Genomic DNA, 21,469 nt, shown 5'->3' on the forward strand with positions numbered 1-21,469 from the left:
GACGGGTACAGTTCCAGCTGGGCAGGAAAGGGCCGTGGTGGGGCCTTATGGAAACTCGAGGGCAGTTATCACAGATGTGTCTGGACAGGGCTGCAGCAGTGGTGGGTCACACAGGCTCTCCCACGGTGGCATTCCCCGCTGTCTGTGGCAGCAGGCCCTTGGTCACTGTAGGACTGAGGCGGAAGAGCCCAGCTCTCTCAGCTGCCTTAGTTGGCCCTTCCGGGATCCGCCTGGTCTCTGTGCAGGAAGGGGAAGGGGCCAAAGCTGGGGGAAGGCGTGGCAGGAAGGGGGTGCTCTGTGGTCAGGGAGCTGTTTGCTGAGCACAGCCACACAGTGCCCTCACGGCGTCCGAGCCCTGCTCACGGTCCCCACATCCTGCCCAGGATGCGTCCAGCAGTGGTCTTTCTCGTGCTCCTTCTGGCTGAACAAGCAGGTGAGAGGGTCTGGTGAGGGTGGGAGTCAAGGGCACGTGTTTGGGGGCCGAGGTAGGAAGGTGGGCAGCAGGTAGCAGGGCACAGAGACCCTGAGGCTGGTCCTGCGTGGTCCCCATGAGGACACACGAATCGTAGCTCCCTGCTTTCGTGTCCCCCTCTGTCTTTTTCAGGATTGGTATGCACCTAAGGCTTCAGTGGGCAGGGGAGGGCAGTGTGTGACACGAAAAGCTGGTTTGGGAAAAGCTGCATTTCCGGTGGGGTGCCTTTGCTCTCCACTGGGAGCCGGTGTCAAGCTGGTTAGTAATATTTATGTAGTCCCTTTAGGGGCTGCGGCCTGTCCTTTTGCCTGGGAGTGAGGCACGGGCAGTCAGACGGACGCAATGGCTGCTTCTGTGCGTCATCGCAGGCACTTGTCAGCAGCTGGTGGGGGGCGGGCCACACACAATTCCAGGGACCTGAGCACTGGCGGGGAAACTGAGGCGACGACGGGAAGACCTCAGCTGCCCTCGGGCTGCAGTCAGCGATCACGAACTCTCACTTCTTGCTCTTGGGTATCTTGTGAGAATGTGTTTTGAAGATGGATGGTTGCAGCTGGGGTATGGGAAGGAGGTGGTTGGAGACATTGGGGAAATTGAAAGAAGTCGACGAGAGGACTTGCAGCAGCCCAGCTGTGAAGGTGGAGGGAAGAAGTGAGTGAGTGTCCAGTCTGCCAGCAGGAGACAAGGGGCAGGGCCACCGAGCCGTAGGAAGGGGCACACATTTGGAAGCAGAAATACCTGGACTTGGCTGCGGGCTCTGCCACGTAGCTCTGCCTCCGAGTCCTGGTGTCGTCATCCACACGGAGGTGATGGCACTTCCCTCACAGGGTGGCCTTCAGGTTCACATAGCATCACCTGTGAAAGGGCTACTTGCGTACCGGTCACCCATAGTGCCAGGCGGATGGGTGCTCCGGCCGAGCGTGATTTTTTTAGTTGCGCAAACTTCCTCTCAGTGGCCCAAGGTGAGTAACAGGGCAGAGTCCCTGCGACAGGCGGAATGGGACAGCTGTCATTCCCTGGAGCCCTGTGTGCTGCGCCAGCCGTGTCCCTAAGGCCTGGGAAAGCAGAGGCCTTGTGTTTTCTGCCTGAAGGGGCTGAAGGGGCAGAAAGGAGCAGGCTGAGCAGATGACCAGTCGTGGAGTAACTGCCTTCCCGCCCATCCCCAGCTCACATCCTTCCTGTCCAGCTCTCAGCCACAGGTCACAGGACTCAGCAGAGACACTCCTGTGGTTTCTTCACTGAAGTTTGTCACTGCCCCCCTCTCTGGGCTGAGGTTTTGATCTCTGCCCAGTTAACTCAGATGGGTCCCCGGAGGGCTGTGAAGTGCTTGGTGGTGACCCGGGAGCCCACAGTGCTAAAGCACACCGGCTGCGTGTCAGGCCCAACACAGCAGCCCTCCTGGCGAGGGAGGAGGGCGGGGAGGGCTCGGAGGGAGGCAAGGTCCCCTCCCTGAAGCTTGACCCCGGGCACTGTCTGTCCCCTCAGCCGCCCTGGCCGAGCCTCAGCTCTGCTACATCCTGGATGCCATCCTGTTTCTGTACGGCATTGTCCTCACCCTACTCTACTGTCGCCTCAAGGTCAGGCTGGCGGGTGGCGTGGGCTGGCTTCCAGGGCAGCAGCGGGAGAGGGTGGGGCAGAAGGGTGCCGGGAGTTTGCAGGGAGGCGGATGGGCCCTGCTCACGACCTGTGCTCTGCTCCAGATCCAGGTGCGGAAGGCAGCTGTAGCCTGTGAGGTATGATCCCCACACCTGGCTCTTCACAACTTTGCAGACTCGGCCCTTCGGGGGCTTTAGCCTTGGGGTCAGCGGCCCCTGGGAGGGCACGAGTCTGATGCTGGTCTGCACGAGCTCCACGCCTTCGCCCCCTTCCCCTCCCCCTGCCACCCTGCCCCCTGCCACCTAGCTAAGTCACAAGTACTCAGCAGGTGACAAGGAAGAGTAAAGCTGAGTGATGATGAGTGATGAGCCCGTGACAGTCGCGTGTGTGTGTGTAGATACATATGTTTGTAGCCATGTGGGCAAGTGTGCATCCGTGCCCCACTGTCCTTGGGCAAGCCCTCGGCCCTGGGTGGGGACACGCCGAGGGGCCCTGAGGGGTCGTGGGACTCTAATGCCTTGCCCTTTGCCTCCACAGAAGTCAGAGGGCATTTACACGGTGAGTGAGGCTGCCCACCCTCAGCAGAGGGCAGGCGCTCAGCGGAGGACGGGGGTTCTCAGTGCCTTTGGAGACGGTGGGCTGGGTGGGAGCCCGGGGACACCTCACCTTCTCATCTTCTGACCTCCTGACCTGCACTCCAGGGCCTGAGCATGCGTACCCAGGAGACATACGAGACCCTGAAGCACGAGAAGCCGCCACAATAACTGGAACAGACGCCCTTGGCCACGGCCTCCCAGCCCCCGTGGCCGGCACCACACACACCTGCCACCCTTCGTGCCCGCTGACCTACTCATGCAGACGCTACGCTCCCATCACTGGACCGGGAGGCTCTGCATCCTTTCCAGAGACCTGTGCTCAGGGGCTGGTTGCTATGGTTATGCTCTAGCCTCACCCTGAGCGCACTCTTGTCTTCCCAGCCCCAACCCCTGAGTGATGGAGATGGAGTGCCACCAATAAAGCCGTCACACACTGGACCCGACGGCTCCATCACTCGCCCTCTACCAGACGTGGGCTGGACACTGAGCTGCCCCTGGGTAAGGCCACCTCCGCTGCCAGCCTTGCAGAGCCCACGGCCTCTGGGACCAACACCGCCTGTGAGGGCGGACGAGCCCGAGCCCGGTCCCTTGCATGGGGACTCTAGGGCTCTAGTAGGCACATGTACAGACATTTGCCTAGGACATGACCTGTGTCCATCCAGCCCCAAACAGTGAGCAGATCCGAGGGCACCACTCAGGGCCCACGGGCGTCAGCTAGCCTGGTCGGAAAGCCAAACTTGCAGGGCGTATGTACGGTGTGTGAAGGCTCGTGTGATGCTCCTAAAGGAAGGTTTTATGGGGACAGAGTTCTCAGTGGGTTCTGGGCGAGAGGGACCTTATCGGCCGGGTAGGGATTGGAGTTGGGCAAGGCAAAGGGGACCAGTTGGGTCCAGAGGGGACGTCAGCACCTCCAAGCGCGTGGGGGTGGCTAAGGAGCCCCCCGATACGGCCTGTCCTGTTTCCAGCTCTGCCAGGAGGCAGGATTCCTGGAAGTATTTCTGCCCAGCAGCTCTGTCACAACGGGTCTCCAGTCCCCAGGCTCACCCGGCCACCCCCATGCAGGGTGGTACCCCATTCTCACAGGGACTCGCACTCTGCAGTGTGTTTTTCCAGCTCCTTGTACCATTTGATCCATCCCCCAACCCTCTGGGGTCGGGCTCTTTGAAGTTTCACCTGTCCAATGTCATCTTGCAAATGACAGATTGACATCTCTTTGTCCCCACACGTTTTGCCACAAGAGAAAACAACAGATACTGGGAAAGAAAGGGGAGGAAGGTGGTCGTAAGTAGTGACGGTCTTGAAGGCCAGACTGAAGGGCATCAACACGGAGAAGGCATTGGAGCCACGTCTGGTGTCTGGGAAGGCGATTTCAGATGGCATATGAGAAGTGAGAGTCAGGGTAGGGAAGTAAGTGTTTTGGTGGTAAAGTGGGGATAACTTTTACCGGAAAATGCCTCAGTTTCCTTTGCCCTAGTTTTGGGACTGTGAGCCTCCGATACCAACCCCGCCCAATGCCATTCCAGAGGGGAGGGCAGCACCTCCCCTGGGCAACTGACTTTGATGGCCTCCGAGTAGCACAGCTCCCAGTGTCTAGGAGACCAAGTGGGAGGTCTGCCAGGCCTCTGCCTGGCACATCTGCTAGTTCCAAGCTCTCAGATGGCTACCGGGTACCCAGATAACATGGGGAGAGGACTGAGCACCTCTCTTTTACTGTAGGGGGGGAGAGCAGGGTTTCCCTGGCTGGGAAGGAAGGGGGGGCTTGGGCGACACCCCTGGGTTCCCTTTATGGAAGCTCTCTCCTCTTCTACAATGGTCAGGAGGCCACTGGGAGGGAGCCCTCACTTCCTGCGACCTGCGCGAGTGCAGTGGTTCAGTTCACGCCCTGCACAGCTCCTCTGCAGAGCAAAGGTTCTCTGGTTCTCATGGCAGAGCCAGTCCCAGGCCTGAAGACTCCTTTGGTTTGGGGAAGAATCACGGCGTCCCACCCTGTCATTTCCCACGTTTGTGCCTTCAACCCTTTCTCCATGCTTCTCATCAAAGCCCCTCTCCTACTGGATTTCTCTTTGTCCCCCCTCTTCCCCCACCCTTCCTTCTCCCAGTCCTAAACAGAGCCTGGCTCACCACTTGACTCCTTTAATATTTATTGTGGAAACAAGGAATAGGGAGGGAGAGGGGCTCTAGGCTTTGCCATCTGGTGTTCTAGGGGCCAGCTGGGAATGACAGACAGTGGCCCCGTCACTAGGCCTCTGGCTGTGTTTCGAAGTCCATGAAGTGGCCCAAGAAGTATATCAGATCACTTCCAGCCTTGACCAGGGGTGTCAGCTGCTCCTGTGTCCTGTTCAAGTAAGCCCTGGATACGTGATGGGTCAGAGATCAGTATGAGGGACCCGAGGCACGGGCAGGGCCTTGGTGGAGGTGGAGGTGACACCCAAATCCCCAAACGCTAGTGCACAGCTTATAGGTGGAGAGGCAAGCCGTCCACTGGGAGTGGACGCACCCTGGAGACAGAAACCCAAAGCCCAGCTCCTGCGGCCCATCTGTTCATGAGGCCCATGGCTCTGGGGGGGACGAGGCAATCATTCTCTCTGGTTTGACCTCGTCCCCCTGGAGCCCCACCCGAGCTCTGTGTTCTGTGGGATCGCCCATGTTCCCTCTTTCCCCTCCCCAGCACCTGGGCCCTGAGACCCCTTGCTGAAACTCACTGGGCCTGGGTCTGAAGCTCCAAGCCACTGGCCTTTTCCACCAGCTCCTTGCCGTAGTTGGTCAGGGTCTGGAAGTACTGGGAGAACAGACTCTGCAGACCCGGCTCCTCTGCCTGCCTGCGAACCAAAGCCCCTGCACACAGACACACACAGTCTTCTCAGCTGGGCCCCAACCGCAGGTCCTGCTATCCTCTGCGGTGCCCAGCCAAGCGGTGCCCAGCCCAGCTCACAGCCCTCCCCTAACAGGTCTCCAGCCCCAGGTCTTTGAGGGCTCTCGGGGCTGTACAGAGCGGCGGTCTTCCTCTTGAACCCTCCGGCTGCCAGATCTGGGTACAGGACAGCTGACAAATGGGCAGCTAGGAGCCCTACCCCTTTTCCTAGGGGCCCCCGGTCCATATCACACCTACCTTCAAGCCTACAGATAGTGAGGAGCAGCAGAGTCACTGCAAGCAGCTTCATGGTGGTAACGGTGGGGAAGGTGGCCTGGGAACAGCTGGGGGCAGGGGAGGACACAAGTTGAATGGGCCACAGCCCCTCCCCAGGGACCCGTACCTAGCTGCTCACACCAACCTGGCTCCCGCCCTCCCCACAACTGAAACCTGGTCCTCTTTGGATGCTGCACACTACTGGTGCTCCCTCGGCTGACCTGGTCAGTGCCTCTGTCCTTGGCGTCTGTGCCTGGCCTGGCTGGGCGACAGGGGCTATATACTTGTCTGCTTCCCCACCCCCCTGTCAGCTGACGAGAACTGTGGAGGGACCCGCTGGGGCAGGGGCCAGTAGAGTAAACAAGTTGGAGTCCTGGGGGAGGAGAGGACAAGTACACAGGGCCGCATGGTGACGAGCTGGGAGGCAGTCAGGCAGGCTTGAGTGGAGGCCCATCGGAGGTATGTCCTCTCCGGGTCTGCGGCAGCAGGAAGCTGGAGCACTAGTGAGTTTTTCTCTGGAAAGCTCTGACATATGAAGCCCTCAACCCTTGGACACTTTGCCCCATTATGGGTAGATCTCATCTCCCCAACCCTACCCCCCTTCACTGCAACTTGGCAGAAAGGTATTGGGGAACAGAGAAGGGGAAAGGAATTGAAATTAGGGGCAGGAGTGAGGGCTGGAGGGCGGGTGTGATTGACTCAGTCCCGTGTTAATATGTGATGAGAGAAGACACGGAGCCCAGAATGACCTCTAGTGTGCTGACCAATGAGTGGCTCTACCCCCAACGAAACAAAGCAGGCTCTGCCCTGCCCTGCCCCCTTGGAGGGCCCTGGCAGGAAAAGAGGTTAAGGTGAAAGGATAAAGGTTGAAGATCCCCGGTCATGGGATCGCTTATCAGTTCTAGGTGGTGGGCAGCCAACATGAGTCAGCAGCAGCCATGGTGTCCCTCTGAGTGATGCCCCAGCCCTGATCGGGAGGGAGGGACGTACATTCATTCCCCAGGCCCAAGGCATTTGGGTGAAGTCAGCCAAATAGAGACCAGAAGCGTTTGATCTCTCACCCTTTTACCCTCAGGACCATCCTGAGAGGTGGGGGTGGAGACATGAGGGACAATGAGATGACCAGCACCCAGACTTCCATGAAGCCCCGGTGCACACCCCTCCAGCCCCCCCAGCACCGTAAGGCGCTGGGCTGGTTCATCCCTGGAGTGGAGCGCACAGCGCACACGGGCGGGCGGGGGCCATATTCCCACAGTTTATTCGCCAGCTCAGCCTGGGGAGCCAGGGAAAGAGGGGTTAACCACAGGGGGCAGCTGTTGCAGGGAACAGCTCTAGAACCGAGGCTGCAGCCCCTGCTCCAGCCCCAAACTCTCACACCCATTCCCATTCCAAGGGGACGGAAGGAAGGACGAGCGGTGTAGGCGCGCGTCCTAGGAGAGCTGTGCTTGCGAGCTGAACGCATCTGCGGAGCACTGTGGAGTGCTGCGAGGAGGGCGCCCCAGGGCTGGTGGGGTGCGGGCGCCGACGGGCGCTGTCAGCCAGGCTTGGAAACAAGTCCACCCAGTCGTTCCCTCCGCCACGCTTCTCAAAAGGCAAGTCTCCAGGCTGCGTGGTGGAGGGAGGTCGGTGGCCCAAGCTCGCTGACGCTTCCTCTGGTGTCCAGTGCGCTCACAGGTTCCCCCGACCTTGAAGAGGCGGGCGACCTAAGGCCATCACCCAGTGAGTAAGTCTCCTGAGCTGTCATCAAGCCCCGCCCGCCTCAGCAGCGTCGGGGCGGGAGCTCTCAGGACCCGGGCCTGCCACTCCTCTGCTTCCTCCTCTCCCATTGGCCCCTGGGAGATCGAGGCCGCTTTTTTTTTAATCGATTGGCCAGGGCCCCATCAAGGGAAGGTCGGGTCTCCGGAAGCTTTTTTGCCCGGTTCCAAGATGGCGTTCATGACCACGCTGAGAATGCAACGTGAAGCCGCAGTTCTGCCATCACTCAAGATGGCTGCCCCCACCAAGATGACCGGGGTGTGCCGGGGGGATAGGGGCAGCAGGATGGTCTGAGACGGTAAGGGCTACTGCTCCGTTGCAAGCCTCGCCTTGGGGCCTAGGAATGAAGAGTAGAAAGACTAGGAAGCTGAGTGAGGTCTCTGGTAGGGCTAGGGTTACAGAATGGGTAGGGGACGGGGTGACAGGTGGGGGTGAGGGATCAAAGATGGGAAGGAACTGTGGCTGGGATTCAGTCTCCCCCCTGGTGCCTTCTCCCCCCACTCTTCCCATTCCAGGTCTAGCGTTGGACCATGTGGAAGTTTCTGGGACTGGGGAACCGGATGATGGGGGGTGGCGCCCGTGGTGGGTAGAGAGAGGAATAGCGTCTTTTCCCAGGCTAACCCCGGCCCCTCCCCGTCCTCTGGACTGAAATGGGGAACACGCTGGGCCTGGCACCGACGGGGGCTTTGCCGCGCCGGAGTCCCCGTCGAGAGGAACCTCTGCCCAACCCCGGGAGCTTCGATGAATTGCACCGGCTATGCAAAGGTGAGAACTTGGCATCTGGGTGTCTCAAGCTGAAAGGGCAGAGGAGGGCAGGGTCTTCAATGCAGGGTGTGCAGTGATGGGAGGAGGAAGGGGAGAACGCGGCTGAAGCGTCCAGCCTCAGGGAGGGTTAGATGCTGAATTGGGGTGGGGCGTTTGGTTGCAGGACTCCAAAGGAGGTCAGTTCCTCCACAGCGCTTTCTGCGCGCGGGGTTGAAAGGGGAGACTCCTTCTTGGGGAAGAGGTTCCTTGTCTGTGCTTCTTCCCCCCCCTCCCCCTTCAGATGTGTTCCCAGCACAGATGGAGGGAGTGAAGCTGGTCGTCAACAAGGTTCTGAGCAGCCATTTCCAGGTGCTCCCACTTCTCCAGCGCCTCCTCACGTCCCTCCCTGCCTGTCCCCATCCTGTTCTCCTTTCCTTTGTGCCCACCTTGGCCAGGCCCTATGGGACAGAGGAGGGAGGCTGTGGGGCTCTCCTTACCTCCCTTGCCTGTGGGACCCTCTGTATATGTTGTGATAGTTGGGATTTTTAGAATGCCTTCTGGATGGGGAGAGGCTGAAGGATGGGATGGGGGCCTGAGTGGAGCAGGAGGCCTCTCTCTTTCCTCAGGTGGCCCACACTGTGCACATGAGTGCCCTGGGGCTGCCCGGCTATCACCTCCACGCGGCCTATGCAGGGGACTGGCACCTTAGCCCCACTGAGGTGAGGGCTCCACACACCTGGGACCCGAGTGCAGAGGACGAGGAGATGTGTGTGTTCTGGGGAAGAAGGGGCAGGGCACCTCCCTGCTTCTCTGGGTGTCTTCTGAATGGGAGGGGGGAGGGTGGGGACACATTTGTGGGTGATGGGTGGGAGGGGTTTTTGTGGCTCCACTAGGGGGCACTGGGTACCGTTAAAAAAAGCCTATAGAATTTGGATTGGGGCAGAGTGGTGCCACCCACTTAGTCTTCCTGTCTCTGCTCCCTGGTCAACAGGTGTTCCCGACGGTGGTAGGGGATTTGGACAGCAGTGGCAGCCTCAACGCCCAGGTCCTGCTCCTCTTGGCAGAGCGGCTCCGAGCCAAGGCTGTCTTTCAGGTGACCCCTGGTTCCTGCCTCCCTCCACCCACTGAAGCGTTCATTCCCTCTCTCTCCTCCCTGAGTGTCTTGCTCTGGGGGTCCAGGGAGAGGAGAAGAGGCAATAGTGATGGCAAAGAGGGAGGGAGATGCTACTTCTTGCCATCCCTCCCCAGACACAGCAGTCCAAGTTCCTGACGTGGCAGTTTGATGGCGAGTATCGGGGAGACGACTACACAGCCACTCTGACCCTAGGAAATCCTGACCTGATCGGGGAGTCAGGTGAGCAGTTGGGACCAGGTTCTTTTTGTCCTGGCTGCCCAGTTGCTCACGTTGGCTGTGACTGTTGGTCATCTGTGCAGTTCAGGGATTAGAAAAGAAACTTCTTGGGCAGGCTGGGGTGGGGCTCCTGGGGGGAGGGGCTTCTGCCCATTGTGTAGGACTGACTCCGTGTCTCCCACTCCCAGTGATCATGGTCGCTCACTTCCTGCAGAGCCTCACTCATCGGCTGGTGTTGGGAGGAGAGTTAGTGTACCATCGGCGGCCAGGCGAAGAGGGGGCCATCCTGACCCTGGCTGGGAAGTACTCGGGTACGGGGTGAGGAGGAATGGTGACGGGGAGGGGGCGTCCTGGACGCGGCGGGGCTTCCTGGCCTGTGGCCTCCTGCAGTGACGTTCCGTTTCTCCTGCACTGTGGTTTTTGCAGCTGTACACTGGGTCGCCACGTTGAATGTGGGATCGGGCGGGGCCCATGCAAGTTATTACCACAGGGCAAATGAACAGGTGAGACTGCTGACCCCATCTCCCACCCGGCAGGTCAGCCATGAACTTCCCCCTCCCCACCCCCTCCAAGGTCCTGCTGACCACTGTTCTTCTTGCCCACACTTTGCATACATTCGTTTCCTGCATGCCGGACCCCTCTGCTGAGCTCTGTCTGGACCCTTCTAGTCTTCACTGAGACAGACCCCTCTCCCATTCTTGCCCCTGATTCTCAGGTTCAGGTTGGAGTGGAGCTTGAGGCAAACACAAGGCTACAAGACACAACCTTCTCCTTCGGTTACCACCTGACTCTGCCCCAGGCCAACATGGTGTTTAGAGGTGAGGGTCATTGGGGCAACTCTGGGAGGCACGGCGGGCCTGAGGGCTCCCCCTTGCTTCTGCGATGCCTTTCTCCAAGCCCCGTGAACCATCTCATCTGTGTTCTCCCCCCAGGCTTGGTGGACAGTAACTGGTGTGTGGGTGCTGTGCTGGAGAAGAAGATGCCCCCTTTGCCTGTCACCCTGGCCCTCGGAGCCTTCCTCAATCACTGGCGCAACAGATCCCACTGTGGCTTCAGTGTCACTGTAGGATGAGGTTGTCCCAGAGCCCCCAGCAGCTGCAGCCGCTGAGTCAGGTGTCCCAGGGCCAGAGACTAGGCCCCTCCCCAGAGCCCACCTTGCTGGGTGACCTCTGGGTCCCGGAGCAGAGTGGGACATAGGCTGTGCCCTCCCCGGAGCTGGAGCTGCCACAGGGGAGCTGATGAGGCAGTGGTTGGAGGCTCCCCCTCTGCTGCCAGCCCAGCGTCATCTTCCCGTGCTTGGGGCTCTGGACAAGGGAGAGGGGCTGAGGGGTCCATCCGGCTGAGCTGTCTCCCCTCACTCTCCCCTGTCTCCATTTCTCTGTGGATTAAGCTCCTCGCCTCTTCCTCTTCCGAGCAGAAAAGTCTGCATGGGCTAGATGGGCTAGCTCCCCATCCTGTTTTCCATCCAGAGCCTTCAAAGGCTGGGAAGGAATTTTGACCTCAGAAAGTGGGGCCACCCCTTCCAGAAGGGGCGTCCTCCTTCTCCAGACCCTGTGTTTCTGGAGCACAGTTTTATCCCCACAGTCACTCCACCCCCGTCCCCTATGACTGCATGGACAGGCAGTTATTGCTTTAGTCTTTCATTGCACCCATGGGCTCCCTTTCTGCAGTGCCGGCCTCTGGCCCAGCAGCTGCCCTTTGCAGTCCAGTGTGTCCAGGTGGCGGGGCCTCAGCTGCAGACCTCCTGGAGCAGAGGCATCATGGCGGACAGCCCCTGCACGTGCTGGAGCTGGTGTCCATACGCACTATTAATGCTTCGGAGCTCAGCCAGCAGGCCCAGCAGCTTCGCGTACAGAAACCTTGGGAGGAGGAGGTGGCGTGGTCACCACACGGTCACCAGGGAAAGCGGAGGGAAATAAGGCCGCTGAGAGTCCCGTCCTGAGGCCCCGAGCCCCTGAAATGCCTCAGTGAAGCTAGGTCTGAACTCTAGAGAAAATGATGTTCCACTGTGACAGGTTTGTCAGAGGTCCCAAAGGTCCCCAAGGGGCCTCTGTCTGACACTGTCTTCTCTCCCCGTGCTGTTTATCTTGAACCCAGAGCTCCGAGGGCCTCGTGTGAAGAAAGCCCAGACTTGGCCAGAACTTCAACTGTGTGGAACGTGAGGGTCTGGTCTAGAGCAAGTTCTAGAAGGTGGACGTGTTCTGTGTGTAAAGTGCCCTCTTCAGGCCAGACTGGCCCGTTGAGGCACGAACGAGAGCACATGCGGACCACACCTCAGAGCCTGGAGAGGTCATGGACTGTTGACCTAGGGACCGGCTGTGCCCATGGAGCTGTGAATGATGTCACGTCAAGGGGAGTGAGACATGGAAGGAACTGGCTCGGTGGAGATGGAGAAGTGGGGAAGGCCCAGGAGAGAGTAAGCGAGACCCTGGGAAGGGCCTTTCAGTGGAGAAGGTGGGTGGGTGAGGGACAGTGTCATCACTCAGGAATGCTGCCATTTGCGTCTCAACTGAATAAAAACATCTGGGAAAAGTGAGATGAAACAGCAGTGGGAGCAATCAGGGTGCTGGGCTGGATGAGAACGGAGGGAAGGACTGCACCCCAGGGCCCTGTGTTCCCAAAGGGAAGGACAGCAGGAGCCTTATCCTGCGCTCAGGACCTCTCCCTCCCCGTGCCCCCTCCATGCCCCCGTGTCCCCATACCGATCCCGGGGCCTGGGCTGCTGGTCTTTGATGTAGGTCTGCAGAGTCAATGCCATCTCCTCCTGCATCTGCTCAATCTCCTCCCTTTGGGTGACCCCTGGCCGGTCTGTAAGACAGGGAGCAGGGAGCGGGGAGGGACAAGGTGGGGGGCTGCAAAGAGCCCCAGGCAGTGGAGGCTGGGATAGATAGCCCCATTCCACGGGTTTGACGGCTAAGAGGCCTGGGATGGATGGCTCCACAGAGCTGGGAGTTTGGGGAGAGTTGTTAGAGCAAAAGCTTGTGGACTTTGGGGGTGCTCACCTGGAGAGAAGAGAGCCATGGCGGCCAAGAGCGCATACTCGGGCTCCTGGAGCTGCAGTCACCTCAGGGCTCCATGGAAGTGAAAGAGCAGCTCTAAGCACTCGTTCTGGAACCCCACTGTGTGAGAGACAGGCTTAGGAGCCTGGGGTCACCTTGCCACCCGCCACACCACAAGCTGGACAGCCCCTACTGTCCAGCACCATCTCACCATGGGCTCCATCTTCTATTGTGTAGCAAAGGGGCCCACAGAGGAAATGCTGTGATTGCAGGCAGAATGTGGTGTTGAGAGCGATGTGACAGATTTCTATAGTGGCCCCCTTGAGGAGGGAGATCTGGTCCTCCAAGGGCAGGGACCTGCAGAGGCAGGAGTCAGGCCTGAGCTTCCGAGAGGACAGCAGGAGCCCTGACTTGGGATTGCGAGACTCAAGGCCTGTGGCTGGGACAGGCTGAGGGACGGGCTGGTTTGCTGGGTGACCTTGTTGTGTGGTGGCAGGGGGATTATAATTTCCTGGAGCGTTTTCTTCCTGAAAGGCAAGGGAGGCCACACACAGGAAGACAGGCAGGTCCTTGGTGAACTTGACCACTTGCTGCACCATGAACGTGTTGATGTCTGCGAAGTGCGTGAGCAGGGGCAGCACGGGGACCAGGCCGGGCAAGCGCGGCTGCCGGGTGAACAGGTGCTGTGGGGGCTGCGGGGCCAGAGCCTAGTGAGGCCCGAGGCCCAGGCTCCTGGGGTCCGTCCAGCCTCATCTCGAGGGCTGCCACATGGCCCTCCCTCAGGCCAGCCTCCCGGCACCCTGTGGGCCATATTCCAGCCCCAGTCACCAAAGCCTCACCTTGAACAGCACAAACTGGTGGAACATGGAGCCCAGGTGACGGCTGTGGGCCCCCAGCAGTGTCTGGACCAGCGCTCTCTGCTCCTGACTCAGCTGCTCAGCTGCCTGCCGTGCCCGTCGCTGGGCCTGTCGTGCCCGTCGCTGGGCCAGGGCTTCTGCAGACAGGATCACTGCCCAGGCGAGAAATGTGGCACAGCTGTCAAGACCAGCCCTTGGTGGGGACGGCCACACACTCTGCACCGTGAAGGGTGTGGGAGGGAGGCTTCCTGATGCCCCAGGTGCTGGGTCCTGTCCCGTTTCCCCGGCCCATGGGACACTGCCACTGAAAGCAGTGCACTGGGCTAGGGACAGGAAGCGTGGACAATGAAGTGGGAACTGAATGAGGAGCCTTGGCTTCTGGGGGCCATTGAAGAGGGAGGGCTGTGGATTCCTGAAGCAGCACCGATGTGTGCATAGTGTCCTCATTGCACAGTTTCTGAGGTTCAATCTCATGGCTTTAGCCCTATGCAGAGGCAGAGCAGGTGTTACCCATATTTTTCAGAAATGTAAACGGGCTGAGATTCCAGTGACAGGTTGTCACAAAATACTTAAGGGATGTAGATTGAATTTCAACCAAAACTGTTTGACTTCTGCAGTTTCCACTTCTCCACATGACACGTAGTGTGAAGTCAAGGGAAAAGCTGAGCTTGAATCTGGACACTCCGACTTTTTAGCGGAGTAAACCTGGGTGAGTGGACTTGTGTGCACCCCATTACACTGTCTATTGGAAACATAACCTCAGTACCTGGCACACAGAAAAAGCATTCAGCCCTTAATTCAGCGGTTATCAAGTACCTACTAAGTGACGAGAGAAAAAGCAGGCCAGGTGTCTGGGGAAGAGCATCTGGGGAGGGAATGGCCACTTCAAGTTCAGAGGACACGGGGACAGTCAGGTGTGTCTGAGGGTGGCCCCAGTCAGTGTGGCTGGGGTGGATTGAGCAAGGAGCAAGGAGTTGCAGACAAAGTCTGGGAGGCCGTGACATCAGGGGAGAGGCAGAGCCCCTGCAGATTTCCAGCACTATGGTGACATCACCCAACTTGTTGGAAAAGCTTCCTGTGCCTGCTGTGTGGGACAGGGAGGGCACAGGCCAGTCTCGACTCGGGTGGGAGGGGCGACTCACTTTCCTTCTTCATGCCGGCATCAAGGCACTTCCGCAACCTGCAGGCTGGGCAGTGCCGCCTTTGGGCCTTGTTGATCTTACAGCTTCCAGCAAAGGGGCAGCTGAGACCAGTGTTTTTGCCAACTGTTCGTCTGTGAGAGACGGACGCTGTGAGGGTCGGGGATGGCATTGGACAGGTGGGTATGTGAGGGGCTGCGGTGACATGCTCTGAAAGATCTATGGTGATATGAACTAATCTGAGCTGTGCCCAGAGGTCCTTGAGCGTGGACAGGGCACAAACACCCTGAAGCATTTCTGCGGGGGCCTGGACTCAGCAGACAGCCCCAGCTTGGCGCGTTTCGGGCAGTGAGGACACATAACGGCTCTGGACTAAGGGTTGTGTCCATGGGACACACATTCGACCTTCTGACTGTTATTACGCCACCTATTTATACAGTGCTGAGGTTGGCGAGATGTCGTGAGCTGACCACAGGGCGTTAGGCTCAGGGTGCAGGAAGAATGGAGCTGCACGAGCTCGGGCATGTGATAGGCTTAAGGCCACCTGACAGGGGCCGTTTCTGTTGGGGAGCAGGCTCTCACCTGAAGAAACCCTTGCAGCCCTCACACGTCCGGGCATGGAAGTGGTAGCCTGTGGCTCGGTCCCCGCACACCACACAGCTTCTCGACTCGTCTTCCCCACTGGCCATGGCGTCAGGTGGGGTGGCTGTCACAGGCCCCTGAATGCGGGAGGGTTAGCAGTCAGCTCTGGGCCACCCTTGACCATCTTCTCCCCCTTTTGCAGAGCGTCTTCCTGAATCTGCCCTGAGTTGGACCCTCCCGTGTTATCTCTATTGTTTTTAGTCTCTATACCCCATAGATTTCCTACCTGCTCTTCTCAGGCAGCATGTCACCTGCAGGCCACAGAATCTGGTGTGGGAGGCCTGTCCCCAAACTCCCACTGTGCCCCTCTTTCCCCGTTGGCCTCAGGAGCTGCCCATGTCTGGGGTTAGGGATTCTGGCCCTTGGTACCTGGACAACGTAGAACTGTGTGTGTGGCCTCCAGTCCTCAGAGTCTGCCTGGGTAGGCCACAGACTCTGGACCCAGGGCAAAGGTCTGGCTGGCAGGATTTCCCAGCATGCCCACGGTGCTGGTTGATGGCATATGGGGAGGGACCCTGGTGGGTGGGACCTCATGACTTATTAGGACCTGCTGCCAATTATACCCATGGCGATTTTCCCTACTGCTGAGCTCCGGGCTAGATTGGCAGTCCCCTCTGTGTGGGTCCTGGACGGGCTGGAAAGAGAGGGGGAGACAGAGCATGCTTTTTCACATGCAGAATGTCAATAGTAACAGAACATGTGTAAAGCTACACAAGGCTCCCAAACAAAAGCTCAGAGACTGGGGTCTAATTAAGGGCCCATGCAAAGAGCTAGAAGAGGTCCCACTTCCTAACTGGGGAGGGCTGAGAATGGGAGTGGCCTCTAATGCGGCAGAGGTACTTGGGATTGATTTGGGGACTCCTGTGGCAGGCAGGCTGCATAGGCTTGTGACCTGTGCAGTCACACGAGGCCCTGCGCTGACAGGGGTCTCGGGCTTGGTTTAATGCACTGATATTGGTCTCTTGAAATTCTTAGTGATTTTGGAAGAAGGAGCTGTGCATTTTCATTTTTTGTTGGTCCCCGCTAATTATGTCCCCGGTCCTGTCTAATGAATAAGCTGAGAGTCAGAGGAGCCTTCCCTGGGGTTGTCAGTGTTGTGTTGACACTGAAGGCACTTTGGCCAGTGTGAAAAGTATATACTCGTGTGTGTGTGTGTGTGTCTGTACACTATCCCATCTAGGAACAGAGCAAGTAATTTCAAAAGTTGTTTGGATGTTTCGGGGACGGGCAATCTGTGGGTATGTGGGATACAAGTCTGATTCCACACATACTGGACTAGCGTCCAGGCCTGTCTTCCAGTGTGAAAGGCCCTTGTCACTGCAGCTAGCTCCGGGTGTTTGCGGCTTCTGCGCTTACACAGTCTTCTGCCACTGGAAATAAACAGTTTTCCTTTTTTTGCTGTCATGTCTTCTGCTTCTCCAGTTACGAGTTAAATTATAATTAATGCTGTTGTACAGACAAGTTAGAAACCCAAGTACAGGCTAGAGGCATAAAAACACACCGAGAGAGACAGAGAAGAGCCTGAATTAAAAAGAGCCTTGTTTGCATCCCCAGAATGAGCTGGGAACCCTTCCTGTCAAGTGGCACAGCTTCCAATTATGCATAACATATTGTGTTTTGAAATAAGATGAATTTCAGAGAGCACAGGTGCTTTGATCTGGCCCCGGGAGAAGGTAAGCATGTTTGCGTGTGTGCATCTGCTGGTGTCTTTGCTTGCTGGAATTCATACTCATTCAATCAACACATATTGACTGAGAACCTGCTATGTGTGAGACACTAGGGACGACAAGATGAATAAGGTGCTCCGCTGTCCTCATGGGGATTAAACGTGCTGGTGGGGGAGACAGACTTTTAAGTGGATCTAAAGTAGTCACTCCACGGAGGGTGCACAGAGCATTCTGGAACTACAGAACACAGCCACCGAGCCCTGCTTTGGTGAAGGGGTGTTGAGGGGGAGGCAGAAAAAGCTTCCTGGAGAGGTGACAAGTGAGTTGATTTTTAAAGAATAATGAGAAGATAGCAAGGGAAAAATCCGAGGCAGCTGAGGCAGAGGGTGCGATCTGAGAAATTCAAGAAGCCAGGTACAGAAAAGCAGATGTGGTAGAGCCACAAACAGGCCCCTCCTGCTGGGATTGGGAGGGGAAATGTCTAGAGAGCCAGTGTTGAGGCAGAGATGTGGGCAGGTCCTCCTTTCTCCCCCTCATCCCCTGTAAGGGACCGGATATCATGCCCTGTCACCCCTTCCTCTTGACCTGTGCGTGCCACCACCTCTCAGTGGAGCCCAGGCCCTCATCATTTCCCACTGACAACTGCAGCAAGCAGCCCCCACCTCCAAGCCACCCTCTCTGCTGCTGCTATTTCTAAAATGCAAATGTAATCATGTCTCTTCCCTGCTTAAAATGCTTCATTTGCTTCCCATCACCTCTAGGATAAAAGCCAATCTCTTTGGCAAGTCACACAAAGTGCTTTGTGATCTGGCCCCCGTTTATCACTCTGGTCTCGTACGTGGCAGCCCCACTCCCTCCCCACACCTAACACATGACACTTTGGCTCTAGTCGTGCTCAAGCATTTAGGGTTTCCTGGACGCCTGGGCTCACTCACCTTGAAACATCTGCCCTTGGCGTCCCGTCTGCTTGGAAGCACCACACATCCCTTCCCCCAGCCTCCTGCTCCTCTGGGACCTTCAGGCCTGAGCACAGAGAGTCCCCACTGGGGGCCTGGGAGCCAGAGCTAGACCTCAGCGCCCACCACACTGAGGAGAACTTGTCTTTCTTTCTGCCTTTGTCAATCAACTGAATTGTCCAAGTCAAGCGCTGCCTTTGTTTTGGATCCTTAGGGTCTCGTATACTCCAGGCATATGTAATAAATGATTGTGGAGTGAAGAAATGGGCTAGGACATGAATGAAGGTCTGATCCCAAACGCATGCTTTTCCCATGTGGCATCACGTTATTATTTGTGAACACTTTCACTCATTCCTCAAATGTTTAACGGGTATGTGCTTTGTGTCAGGCCTTTTCCAGCCACATGGGTTCCGTGCTGTCACTTGGACCCATCCCTGTGCCCCTTTGGCGGCTGTCTTTCCTAGCTGATTATCCTTTGCTGTCCTGACTCTGATCACTCATTAGTCTTCTAGTCTGATTCCTGACTCCTTTCTGAACCATTGCTACCTACCATGTTTGCATTTGACATGCAGCCGACCTCACTCAGGTGTCCCCTGAGCCAAATTTCCAGTCTGGGCCTGCTGTCTCCTGGTTGACCCCCCAGGTTCTGGCATAGACACTACTCTGAAGGGCTCAGGCTACCTCTTTTCCTTTGCACTGTGTAATCTGGTTTATTCTTTGGTGTCTCCATTCGCCGGTGCTCTCCTGTGGCCCGTCACATTCCGTGCGTTTCCTATGTGTTTCTCCCAGTCCTTCCTGCTGCTTTTGCTTGCCTGACAACAAAATCGTCTTCTTTGAGACTCTTTTTCACTAGCCTCTGTGATGTTATGCATTCCTGGTTCTCCACCTCTGTTTCTAATCACTCTTTTTCCTTTCTCTTTTATTAGACTCTGCTTTTTCCCTAAACCTATGGGTTAGGGAAAATGATAGGCTTTTCTCTAAGGCTCAATTTTAACCTCCCTACCTTTTGTTATCTGTGTTCCTCCCTCATAGTTCATCTGTTCACAAGGCTCTGGTAAAATATAAAAATAGCTCATGTTTTGACACCGCAGTTGACAGCGCACCTTATATTCCCGACCTCAGTTATCCCCAATCCAGCATGTGAGTCGGCGCTCCCAGTTCCATGGGCTCCTCTATTCTTAGTAGCTTCTTCTGATGCCTGTTCAGGTTAAAGCTCCTTCTCGCCCTTTCTCTGGGCACCCACTGTACTTGCCCGGATTTATCACAGCACCTATAACCATATTGCCCTTTTGTGTCCATACGACCGTCTCTGCCCTACTGGACTGTCAGCTCTATGTCATGTGGGCCTTCTTCCCCCAAACCCAGCATAGGTTCTGGCCATGATATGTGCTTAATAGCCAACAAATAATTGAGGAACTTTTCCAATTTCCTGGTCCTGAATTCCAAGAGTCAATTTGAGTTCTCCTAAATCTCGTTAGTCACCAAGTATTATTGGTTCTTTATGCCTTATGTGTCTTGATGTTGTCCCTTTTCTTCTGTCACTGTCACTACACACCCAGACTCTTGTACTTTGTACAACTGCAGTATCCCCAAGCTGTTCTCCCTGCCCTGACTCTTTATCTTGTCAAATCAGTCCTGTGATTCCCCCGCAAGAATAATCTAAACATGCAATTCGTATGAGGGTCACGTTTAAATTCCTTATTCTGATAATCAAGGCCCATACACATTTGCAACTTCCCCATTCATAAACCTGTCTTCTTTCATCATTGTTCTTTTATCACCCAGATGCCAGATAGACCCAGCCTTTCCTCCTTCTTCCCTTCCACATCCTACCCAAATCCCATTTCCCCCAGGAAGCTTTTGACTCTTTTGGTCCTTCTTTGACCTATTACTGTTTATTACTATACACTTTACTGTTGTAGTGTACTTGGCCATTTAATCATTTATGGCAGGGGTTGGCGGTTTATGGCCTGTTAGCCAAATCTGGCCTGCTTCCTGTTTTGTACAACCTTTGAGCTAATAGTGGTTTCTAAATTAAAATTTTGAAAGAAGAAAAAGAATATTTCATAGGACGTGAAAATTACACAAAATTCACACTTTCGAGTCCCCACATAGTTTTATTAGCACTATCTGTTTACATATTGTCCAGGACTGCTTTCCAATTATAATGGTAGACGTGGAGTTTCAACAGAGAGCATAAGGCCCCCAATGCCGAAAATACTTTCTCTCTGTCTGTTACAGAAAAAGCTTGCTGACCTCTAATCTAGGATCTTGAATTCCGTTCACAATCTTTGCAGAGCTGTTGAAGAACTTTGGAGAGGTCGGTTTCACTAAAGACAACGTGTTCGGTGCTAATTAGCTCGTCATTAGAAAGGTGGGGGGCGGGGGAGCCAGAGAAGGAGGCTGCTGAGAGAGCAGGAGCTACCTAGACACTTAGTAACTTAGGCAACCACATTCCCATTGGAAAGTAAGAGTCAGAGGCTCTCAGTGGGGTGGGAGAAAAGACGTGGTGTTTTCCCCATCTTCTCTGTTTCTGACCTGGCAGAGAAAACATACAAACACAGAGGGTATAGCTAGTGAAACGGTATTTGAGGTCTTAACCTGAATCTGTTGCTGAGAAGAAATGAATGGTTGCTGAGAGAAGTTCAGCCATTAAGGACTCAAACTATTACAGGCCATACAAGAAACTATCAAAAGGGCATAACAGCTAAACTGAATGTGTTTGGCTTTGGCTGACTGAAGCTGTAAGTAGGCTAAGAGGTTTTACAATGTTGGAAGTCAGGGCAAGAGAATGGAAAGGATTTCCTTAAAATAGAAAGGAAATCTAGATATTTAGATAAACAGGAATCACAGCGGAAGTCGTTAGAACGTTTGTGACATTTACCTAGATGTTCTATTTCTTTTCATCTTGCTCTAATATGTTTCTTCCCTCGGAACTTTAGGATGCTTTATTATCAAGGTTTTTTTCAAGTTGGTTGAGGTTTTTGCTGCTCTTCTTGCAATCTTACCATAATTATCATTGTTAACAGTTTAGTTTGTAGTTATTGGTTAACCCTGTGCCTGTTTTTTTTTCTTTTTCTTAAAACTTATACAACACAGTAACTATTGAAGTTCCATCTTATTAAAAAATAATCTGTATAGACTGGACAGTGGGTGGGCCTTATCTTTCACGTCTGGTCCCTACACCTGGGCAGACTCCACTTGGCTAGTTTTGGTCTTCAAACACGCATCAGTGGGTTGCTACCTGAATTGCAGGAAGAAACCAGCTAGACTAGGAACTAGAACTTGCATGTTGAAATCCATTTTAATGGCAACAATACGTGCAAGTTCGTACGTGTGTCTCCTGTTTTTATAGCTTCAACACCAGGCCTGGCACACTGGAGGCACCCAGTCAGATTGAAATGGAACAAAGAAGCTGGGGAGAGGAGCTCATTAGCTGTTTAGGTGGCCACTATGGGATCGGTATTTTGTTGGGCAGGGTGTTTTTTTTGTTTGTTTTCTTTTCATTATGTGAGAGTTAGGATTGATAAATCCTAAATGTCTTTCAACTTCTAAGATTTATGATCTT

The 21,469-nt window shown here is 55.7% G+C and overlaps 4 protein-coding genes across 9 annotated transcripts; 2 read left to right on the forward strand and 2 right to left on the reverse strand.

Moving 5' to 3' along the window:
- Positions 1-275: 275 nt before the first annotated feature.
- On the forward strand, positions 276-3,102 carry FCER1G (Fc epsilon receptor Ig). The gene is made up of 5 exons (XM_033092060.1): positions 276-433; positions 1,958-2,049; positions 2,173-2,205; positions 2,606-2,626; positions 2,770-3,102. Exons 1-5 carry the CDS (start codon positions 385-387, stop codon positions 2,830-2,832), a joined length of 258 nt encoding a protein of 85 aa, XP_032947951.1. The 5' UTR covers positions 276-384; the 3' UTR covers positions 2,833-3,102.
- Positions 3,103-4,781: 1,679 nt separating this feature from the next.
- On the reverse strand, positions 4,782-6,117 carry APOA2 (apolipoprotein A2). Of its 3 annotated transcripts, none has more exons than XM_033092922.1 (4): positions 6,013-6,117; positions 5,774-5,859; positions 5,367-5,499; positions 4,782-5,014 (listed from the first exon to the last, which is right to left on the reverse strand). In XM_033092922.1, the coding sequence occupies exons 2-4, from the start codon at positions 5,823-5,825 to the stop codon at positions 4,903-4,905; spliced, it is 297 nt and encodes a 98-aa protein (XP_032948813.1). In that variant the 5' UTR covers positions 5,826-5,859; positions 6,013-6,117; the 3' UTR covers positions 4,782-4,902. The 3 variants fall into 3 exon arrangements, with proteins under 3 accessions (XP_032948813.1, XP_032948812.1, XP_032948814.1); XM_033092921.1 differs by having other exon boundaries at positions 5,966-6,068; XM_033092923.1 differs by lacking the exon at positions 6,013-6,117 and adding an exon at positions 5,937-5,957.
- A 1,557-nt stretch (positions 6,118-7,674) lies between these two features.
- Positions 7,675-12,284, forward strand: TOMM40L (translocase of outer mitochondrial membrane 40 like). 2 transcript variants are annotated; one of them, XM_033092919.1, is made up of 10 exons: positions 7,675-7,844; positions 8,062-8,311; positions 8,592-8,659; positions 8,917-9,009; positions 9,282-9,383; positions 9,539-9,644; positions 9,830-9,952; positions 10,068-10,144; positions 10,357-10,459; positions 10,574-12,284. In XM_033092919.1, exons 2-10 carry the CDS (start codon positions 8,197-8,199, stop codon positions 10,711-10,713), a joined length of 927 nt encoding a protein of 308 aa, XP_032948810.1. In that variant the 5' UTR covers positions 7,675-7,844; positions 8,062-8,196; the 3' UTR covers positions 10,714-12,284. The 2 variants fall into 2 exon arrangements, with proteins under 2 accessions (XP_032948810.1, XP_032948811.1); XM_033092920.1 differs by having other exon boundaries at positions 8,162-8,311.
- Positions 12,285-12,345: 61 nt separating this feature from the next.
- Positions 12,346-16,654, reverse strand: NR1I3 (nuclear receptor subfamily 1 group I member 3). Of its 3 annotated transcripts, XR_004421603.1 has the most exons (7): positions 15,648-16,654; positions 15,219-15,355; positions 14,640-14,770; positions 13,480-13,649; positions 12,852-13,332; positions 12,644-12,760; positions 12,354-12,449 (listed from the first exon to the last, which is right to left on the reverse strand). XR_004421603.1 is itself a non-coding variant. In XM_033092918.1 (6 exons), exons 1-6 carry the CDS (start codon positions 15,810-15,812, stop codon positions 12,702-12,704), a joined length of 1,143 nt encoding a protein of 380 aa, XP_032948809.1. In that variant the 5' UTR covers positions 15,813-16,654; the 3' UTR covers positions 12,346-12,701. The 3 variants fall into 3 exon arrangements, 2 of the variants coding, with proteins under 2 accessions (XP_032948809.1, XP_032948808.1); XM_033092918.1 differs by having other exon boundaries at positions 12,346-12,760; XM_033092917.1 differs by having other exon boundaries at positions 12,346-13,332.
- Between the last annotated feature and the right edge of the window lie 4,815 nt (positions 16,655-21,469).

This window comes from Rhinolophus ferrumequinum, chromosome 22 (genome assembly GCF_004115265.2).
Source record: "Rhinolophus ferrumequinum isolate MPI-CBG mRhiFer1 chromosome 22, mRhiFer1_v1.p, whole genome shotgun sequence".
NCBI lineage: Eukaryota > Metazoa > Chordata > Mammalia > Chiroptera > Rhinolophidae > Rhinolophus > Rhinolophus ferrumequinum.